Genomic DNA, 9,390 nt, shown 5'->3' on the forward strand with positions numbered 1-9,390 from the left:
TGTTTTTGGTAAACTTTATTCTTGACTTCGTTTTTAGCGTCAAAACACCCATCTCCTGCATCTGTTACACAAGTTTATAACAAACATATTTTTAACTTAAAACAATTGAAATTTGAGCGGTTGCAATTTAGCTGATAAACACATTCAACAATACCTCATTTGCAAGGTTTGGACCTTTCTTGTACTGTCAACGAAATACATATCAGAATCTATCATTTCTTTTTAATCCGGGACAAAGGTGGGTGGCACATGGGACAGGGATTGGACTGAGGGATACAAAGCGCGCTTATTAGCGTTATTAGCACACTTTTATTGCTGGTTATATAATCGTTTTAACTAATAATCTACAATTTTTTTTTATGAAAAAACTCTGCAAATTTCAACACATGTCTTTTTTTATTAAAAACATACTTCTATGGTTTAAGCCTGGATGTTTCTTAAATTCGAAGGAAGATTTTTTAAAAATTTATAAAGTTAGAATCCTAAAATTCTTTCTAGCAAGATCCTTGAACAATTTACTTTCTCATTTTTTACAATTTTTTGTATTAGCAGGCGAAGTTACATAATCTCATCCTCATTTCAGGAAACAATTTTGTTTCTTATAAAGGAAGAAGTGCAATTCAGTTGGTATAACTCGTGTAGCCCATGTGCCCCACAATGTTGCTTCTCAATAACATAACCGTCCAGCAAAATTACATCAAAAAACATTTTTTGATGTGAATCAGCTGATTAAGTCATAAAAATCCTTTCAAACCTAATATCTCCTTAATGGTTCGTCAAAAGTACACAATAATAATTATTTTGACAAGCGTTTTAGGCTCTACACAAAAGGTTACACAGGTTGGCAAATTACTAAAAAAGAATGGTTCGTATTGACAGGATAACATAACTTCTTCAAATTTCTTTGATTTCCTAATTCAGTAGATATTAAACGAGTTTGACAAGCAGTATCTTAATAGATATACAATTGGAGCTATCTGGCGCAGTAGTCTATTTGATATGATTTGAATTCGATGAATAAAACCGAATAAAATTAGGCTATGTATATACATCTTTTCTAGCAAAGAATACATCAATAAATTTATAAATAAGTTTTAAACCTGCAAACCTACATTCTCTGTGATTTTAGATATGACTCTGGTAAATTTTGTACCCTCATGTGAGCTATGGCTCAGACCAGCCATGTTTAATTTGGGACCGCTCAGAAGTGCACTGTTTAATGTTCTTCACAACAATGGTGTGCCAAAACAACCAAAAGATTTGTACAGTTTCTTAGTTTCCAAAAGAACTATATTGGCACGATTAAAAGGCAAGGGAGTGATTACGCAACCGCAATGGAGCCTGTTATATCCATCTGGTAAAAACGAAACAGACTGTAACCTCTTTGATATAACGTTGATTGTATTGCTTATTGAAGCATTGACATCAGCTGTACCTGATGATGGAAACTGGCGAAATATTAATCCCCCGGATACACACACATCTGTAGGAGCATTTTGCATTAGAGGAAAAAATATGCGAAACTCCTTTAATCACTTTGCTGGTATAACAGCTCTAAATGGTTCTGAATTTTCACTCAAATGGAGCGAACTGCTTAAGATATTACATGGTTTAAATTATAACCATCCTTTTGACGTTAATGATTTAAAACCAGTAAGTTTAGATCTTCAAAACAATTTATTACTACGATCAATTGTTTTGGCCAATCAAATTAAGTTGAACGATCATGACAACGAATTACATGAATTAAGAAATGATGAAATGTCGTTTTAAAAATTGTCATGACATTGAATTAAACGAGCTAAGAAATAGCAATACCTTGCTTGAAAATCGGATAATGTTAAATGTTACCAGTTTGAGAGTACATTTAGTTGATATGCAAATTAAGTTGGAATAATTCTCTTTAGAGTGACGATAAAGAAATTGAAGGAACTCACATGAGCATAATGGAGATGCAAAATGATATTGCTTCATTGAAAAATAATGTTAAAGGTAATAAGTACTTTTGTTATTATAAGCTTTGTCTGTTCCTAAAGTCGAATGTTACCACTTTGAGAGTACAGTTGGAAGACATGCAATATAAGTTATGGAACAATTCCTTTGAGAGTGAAGATCTTCTGAGAGATATTGAGGAAACTCACAATAGCATAATGGAGATGCAAAATGATATTGCTTCATTGAAAAAGAATATTAAACGTAATGAGTAGTTTTTTTATTATTGGCTTTGTCTGTTCTGAAGAATTTAAAAGGATTTGTAGAATATATTCCATAGAAATCCTGCAAGGTATAAAAAGAAAACTGCGAGGCTTGGGGTAATTTTACCTCGCAGTTATTTAGCAAATTGATTCGATATTTTCTTTCGCATACTCTGTACATACTACAGAATTTTGGAAGAAGATGTGGGAAAAATAAAAGATGAGCAGAGGGGTAAGCTAATAAATCTAGGTCGAAAACATTTTTTCCCATAAGAATCCTATTTTTTCATGATCTACTGATTTTAACATATGAACTGTCAAAAACGAGGTAGATTTTCTCGCAATTGCTCCTTTTATTTTGATAAGGTAATGACAGCTAATATACTTTTCTCATTTAATTTTAAAGGTTTATCAAATCGGACAGACGTTTTGGAAGAAAATATGGGCAAATTAACAAATGAGCAGAAGAGTAGGCTACAAATCTAGGTCATAAATCTCATGAGCACACACACAAAACAAGTTTTATTTTGTCATAAGCAGCTTTCTTATCGTTTACTGATTTTAACATGAACTAGGAACAACGAGGTAGATCTCGCAATTGCTCTCTCTACGTTGGTGACCAGTAATGTCGACTAATTTACTTTCTTCTTTTAATTTTCAGTTTTGGAAGAAGGTATATGCAAATTTAAAGACACGCAAAATCGTTATAATGGTAAGTATCCAATAATGAGTAATAATTTGTCCTAGAGCTATGTTTGTGTACTATTTTTTTGCTGAGAAACACACAATAACTTGTGGAACTTTCTCAAAATGATAAATTTTGTTGTGTGTATAATAATGTCGGCTGGTTTACCTTTAAACAGAAGTTTCAGGAAAGAGCAGGATACTAGGAAATCTTGTTATCGATTTTGGAGAAGTGCAATGAAATGGCTTCGCTAATTTTGAAAATGCTATTGACGTAAGTCTCTTAAATTGGCATCGTACCGTTACGTCACAAAATTAACAAATGAGATGAAAAATTCTCGACTATCTGCACCATTTTTACAAATATCTTATCAAGAATGGTCTTAGTTTATGCTACTTCTGTCTAGTAGGTAGGCACACTAAAATTTATTAAAAATTAGAAAGAGAATATTAAGGGAATATTTTATTTTTTAAAGATAGCTTACACTTTCTGTTTTAACCCAGATGAGTAGCCGCTTAAATGTATTATGGGTTGAAGTAATGAATTGATATTGTAAAAATGTAAATAAATAAATAAATGGCTGTACCTTCTGGAACTTCCTCAGAAGCTGCAATTTTGGGAATGTAGCCATTTACCTAATATGGCACTTTTTCGTATGCCTGACTGGGTGTGCACACATCTACACTCGTCTATATATTGCTGAGAAGAGAAAGGATGATTCTGGGCATGAGCTTAATGTCTGCCTTAACATTCCCTATAGCAAGGTTTTAATAACAAAATCCTAGACTACAATGATGTGCAAAGCTAAACAATACTCCACTTCGTGGACGCATAGAACTCGTTGTGTCATAAACACGATTAACAGAATGTTACTATGCTAATGTTAGAATTGTTAAGTAGCGGTTAGGATCCCATGTCCAAATTAATAAACATTGACAGGGGTACCTTGATAAGTTCAACGTGCTTTTATCTAATATGGAAAGATGGTTAAATGATTTCTCGTAGAGCTAGATTTTACCTCATTTGTAATATTATTTTGCACAGCATTAGAGTCTTAATAATGTCTGTTTTCTTATTGTCGGGAAATACGGTAATGTTAAGTGATGCATTTTTTAGACTGCATCTGTATAATTTTTCCCGATTAATTTTTTATCGGAAACAATATTTTTTTTGGTTTTCACTACTGATTTACTGTATATATTGTATAAATATTTTATTGTGTACGTATCTAAGAATGTGCAAAGTACATTATGTTGTAACTTTTTGTTGATTTATAAGCGAGAATTTACTTATATAGATATTCCTACTATACATAGAGAGATGATGTAAATACATAAGTTGAATAACGTAGCTTTATGTTGTGACTTTTTGATGACTCAAAAACCAGACTTTATTTATATAAATACTAGTCTATAAGCCAGTAGAAAAATCCACTTTGGCAAGAGGACAATGCAGAAGATCCGTAATTTAAATTTTGATGACATCGGCAATGACGCGTCGATACACAATTATTTTTTAGACATTTGATTACTCGTTGCTTCTGTATAATCGAGCTTAAAAATCTAATCAAAATAAAGTATTACGGTTAGAAATTGGTTCACCCGTTATCTATTGTATACAGCTTGAAATGCTGATCAAGAAAATGTGTAGGATCATGCACTTTTGACAAAAACACAGAGATATTGGAGTTTATCTTTGGTGACGTCAACAACACGAACATAAGACACAAGTTAATTACGCAATACACCATAAAAAAACAACGTAACATGCACGTAACATGCATATTGAGCACAAAACAAACATATAGTGGGATAGATAACACAAAAGCAACACAAAATTCAGTGTTAATTATAGATTGCCTCCAGACATGAATGAAAATTTTTGAATAATAAATGATATCGATGATCAATACTTTACACTTGTCTGAATTAATATAATTTTACCCTTTTTTTTGCTTTCAACTCAGCTTTATGCAATTTAGTTTGTATGTCCAATTCATCAACGTGATGATCTTGTAACTCGATTAGTTGAAACGCTTGAGTTTCGATATTTAACAACAACATTTCTTATAGCTAAAGACGAATTTGGAAACGATAGTCTCGTTTCCAAATTCGTCTTTAGCTACTAAGCCAAACATATATTGTCCCGACAGTTCTTCTGCTTTTAAGAATAAGACTATGTCACCAATTGTGATATTAAGAATGTTTCGAAACCATTTTGGTTATTTCATTAGTTTAGGTACATAGTTTATAAACCAACATTTGAACCGTGCATTGAATATCTTACAGTTTTAAGCATTAAATTCCACAAGCTTCCCAGTTAAGACAATAGGACCAACTGGTGACCTGTCATTGTTGCGGCCGAGGCGTAAACGATTGGGTGTGATCAGATAAGTATTTTCAAAATCAGCTGTGACATCTTCAATAGCTAATCGAAGATCATTAATGCAATTGGCTATTTCTGTACCCACTAAATTATAGAAAGTTCCTCGTGTGAATTTGATTTTTGCAGAGCGTAGCGGAGCTATTTTCCTCATTCCCATAAATATATTAGAGCGAATTTCCAATCTTTTGACCCGCTTACCCAAATATTTTTATGGTCATTTCTTCCGTGAAAATCTGGTTGATCGAGACACGCCGTTTTCTGTTAAGATCAGGTCGGCATACAGCATTAGCCACGTGATTCATGAGTTACTCTTGCTAATATCACATGACATTTCCTCAGATACCTAGCCCTTGAAATGAAAATTGAGTTGATGATAGCTATGTCGCTTTGGTCGCAATAGACGGAGGGTCATTTTCAAGAAACAAAGAAAGGGTATGTTTAGCTAGCTACTGATAAGGTACCACAACTTCGAACGATAAATTTTGTTATAGTAAGATGGCGCCAAATTTGAATAAATATAACCGGACACATTCATAACAAATCGAAAAAAAATCAATTATAAATAATTCAGCACTCCAAAGACGTAAACAAAATTGATTTATTGTGGAGACTTTTTTATGGGGCAGGCGACTAACCATTCGGTCTGGTCTTTAAAATCAACACTCATCATGAACTTTTATTCAGCAGCTGTGCCACAGCGCAGTTCGCCTCTACTTAATGAATATGTAAAAGAAGTTCTTGTCGAGAACAACGATTGATCATAAAAGTCAGATGCATTTATTTTTTTTCAACGTGCATTTTTTTCTGAAATCTTAACATTCACAAAATAAATGAAAGAAAAAGAAAATCCTCGAAAAGCAAGATTCTCACCAAATAACGCAAAAAAAAAAAAAATCAGTTTATTCGTACAACAAAATAAGTCGTTGTTAATGTTCATATGGATATGTAGTTGGAATAATGAACAAGTATTATGAAAAAATTCAAAAGCTTCTGCATGTTGTGTTAAACGCAGTATGAAATTAATACTAACAATGTTTTTGTCGTTCATTTCTCTTTGACAGCATTTTCTTCATCTTACTTTTTATTTATTTTAGCGTCGGCTTAACAAAGTATAATTTGTTTTTGTTCTGAAAAGGCAAAAATTCACCTTCAACCAACGGTTTTAATTACCCGTTTATATGAAAACACCATATCTTTTTTGTTCAAGGCAATTTTCACTTTATCTTGCTAACTAGCTTGTTATTACAAAAACTAAATAAATAGTCAAGGCTTTACGGGACTTCCAGACCAGCGGATCTGGTCTTTAAAATTAACTCTGGCGTCATAAATTTTTATTTACTAGCTGTGTATTACAAAACCTAATTTGCAAGCAATAGCCGCGCTAATTTTTAACTTAAGGCGAGATTTTAATGCATACAAATATTTGTAAACCTAGCAAAGTTTGACTCGTATCTGGACGTAAATCGGCATTTCTTTGACATTTATTAACATCGGGCAATAAAATACGGTCTTTTTTACATAAAAATATGGTTTATAAGAATATCAGGCTAGGATTTTAAGCTAAAAACAATAGGTCTATTGTTTAGAACAATAAAGAAATAAGGATAACTAGCTGTTTCCCGTGGAAGAATCCACTGTATTCCATTTAATTTATGTAGCAGATATGCGTCCATCAAAAAACAAACAATACAGCAGTGCGCATCTTACATCTGCATTATTATATAAATGACCAAAAAAATTAAAGGTTTTCAACAACTGCATTATTTATGTGACATTTAAAATCTAAATCTACTAAAATTACTTGCTCTGACCATCTGACAAATGCGAAAATTATTCGGAAAGAAGTTTCCAAAAGCATTTCAACATACATCTCACCCATAAAATTTAAATCACTCAAAACGCCACATATATACAAAAAAGCTGATCAATGTCAAACACAAATCTCTCTCATTGTATATGTTAAAATCAGTTAGTTTATTGCAAACCCTGCCAAAGGTTGACACACAATGTGAAAAATAAACAATAAATTGTGCCTCTGACAGAATTTTTTATCTAAGGTGTAAAAAAAGGGATTTGCAAGGACAAATTATAATGCAATAAAACATTATTTGATATATTGCATACAGTCCTTCCTCACCAAACTTTAGACAAAATGCCAACAAAATAACGGTGTTTAAATCTAAAATTAATAAAGTCCTTTTAGCAATTTGCATGCTGTTTTACCATCAATAAAGTAAACAAAATTTCAAATCTCACATAGTATTCTGTCACAAATTTTCATAAAATATATATATAAGTCATAATGAGTCATGTTAAACAACAGCAATCAATCTGTATATAAGTTCATTTTATGTCAATTTTTGCACCAATTTTGCAACACAAAATACAAATTCTAAATAATACTAAAATCTCTTATTTTGGTCCTTCGCATACCAACGGTCTCCCACAAAAGTTTAATCAAAATGTAAAAAATGAGAGCTAACGACAAAATTAAAGTTTGCAAAATTTAACTATTTTAGTACATATATCTACTGCATATGCCCTCTAAAACAATATTTTGATCCAAAATGCCAAAGAAAAACAGTTTGCAACAAAAATCAGTTATTTCGATAATATTGCATACACTCTTTCCTCACAAAAGTTTCACAAACTGTAAAAAAAAGAATGGTTATAGGGAGTGCTTCTGATTCAACAAAAAAAGTTTTTTGACATATTGCATCTAGCCCTTACCCATTAAATCTTACACAAAATTTCCAAAACTATATACGATTTAGAACACATCAAATTTAAATCGAGAAGGATCAGTCATTTCGATATATTGCACGGAGTCCTCCCCAGTAAGAATTTATACAAAATATAGAAAAACAAAGCTTGCAAGGTGTAAAATCGAATTCTTCTTCTGTGTATATATGGTCCTTCCTCGCTAAATTAACATAAAATGTCAAAAAGGTTCAGATTTAACATCTAACACAACAAAAATCAGTTCTATCAGTATATGTCATGCCATTGTCTTCCACCAAATGTTCCCCTTAAAGTTTCACAGACAGCCTGTAAATTAAAAACAACTAAGATCAGGTATTTGGTCTATTTCATACCATTCTGTTCCAAATAACTTATAAAATGTAAAAATTGAGTGGTAAAACAGAAATGTCAAAAAGAAGAAAAAAATAGCTTACAAAGAGTATAAAATTGAAATCAACAAAGTAGCTCTTTTGGTGTATTAAATATAAGCCATACACACAAAAGTTTACACTAAATGTAAGAAAATGGTTGTGTTTAGTAATTTTAAATTAAGAAAAGTCAGTTCTTTTAGCATGCTGATTAAGGTTCTTGCCCACAATTTGAAACAAATTAAATTTACATTTTAAAAATAAGTAATTTCTAAACTTTATTTTCAGAAAATTTGGAGGAAAAGAACTTCGCAAACCAAAAAAAACCCAGGAAAATGTTTAAAATTTTCAGGGTTAATAACGTTTGATGTGTTTTGTGGGAATATATATACTGGGAATCTTTAGTTTAAAGCTAGCATTAGCTAGCTACAGCAGCTAATAGCTAGTCACTTAAATATAAACTGGAGACTTAGCTAGGTATAAAGAACATGGCTACATATATATATATATTCCTAGCTAGCTAGCCAGTTGTTGGTGGCTTTTTATGATGCTAGCTATAAAACATGTCTGGCAACAATAATATAATAAAAACTTAAAATAAAACATGAAAAAACCTTACAGAACCTTGCTATGATTAAGGTACCACAACTTCGAACGATAAATTTTGTTATAGTAAGATGGCGCCAAATTTGAATAAATATAACCGGACACATTCATAACAAATCGAAAAAAAATCAATTATAAATAATTCAGCACTCCAAAGACGTAAACAAAATTGATTTATTGTGGAGACTTTTTTATGGGGCAGGCGACTAACCATTCGGTCTGGTCTTTAAAATCAACACTCATCATGAACTTTTATTCAGCAGCTGTGCCACAGCGCAGTTCGCCTCTACTTAATGAATATGTAAAAGAAGTTCTTGTCGAGAACAACGATTGATCATAAAAGTCAGATGCATTTATTTTTTTTCAACGTGCATTTTTTTCTGAAATCTTAACATTCACAAAATAAATG

General features: G+C 31.8%; 1 protein-coding gene across 1 annotated transcript; it reads left to right on the forward strand.

Annotated features, from left to right (window-relative positions):
• The first annotated feature begins 1,783 nt into the window (after positions 1-1,783).
• Positions 1,784-3,014, forward strand: LOC130647034 (uncharacterized). The gene is made up of 3 exons (XM_057452747.1): positions 1,784-2,196; positions 2,602-2,664; positions 2,857-3,014. Exons 1-3 carry the CDS (start codon positions 1,938-1,940, stop codon positions 2,940-2,942), a joined length of 408 nt encoding a protein of 135 aa, XP_057308730.1. The 5' UTR covers positions 1,784-1,937; the 3' UTR covers positions 2,943-3,014.
• The last annotated feature ends 6,376 nt before the right edge of the window (positions 3,015-9,390 follow it).

Source organism: Hydractinia symbiolongicarpus, chromosome 6, assembly GCF_029227915.1.
Source record: "Hydractinia symbiolongicarpus strain clone_291-10 chromosome 6, HSymV2.1, whole genome shotgun sequence".
Taxonomy (NCBI): domain Eukaryota; kingdom Metazoa; phylum Cnidaria; class Hydrozoa; order Anthoathecata; family Hydractiniidae; genus Hydractinia; species Hydractinia symbiolongicarpus.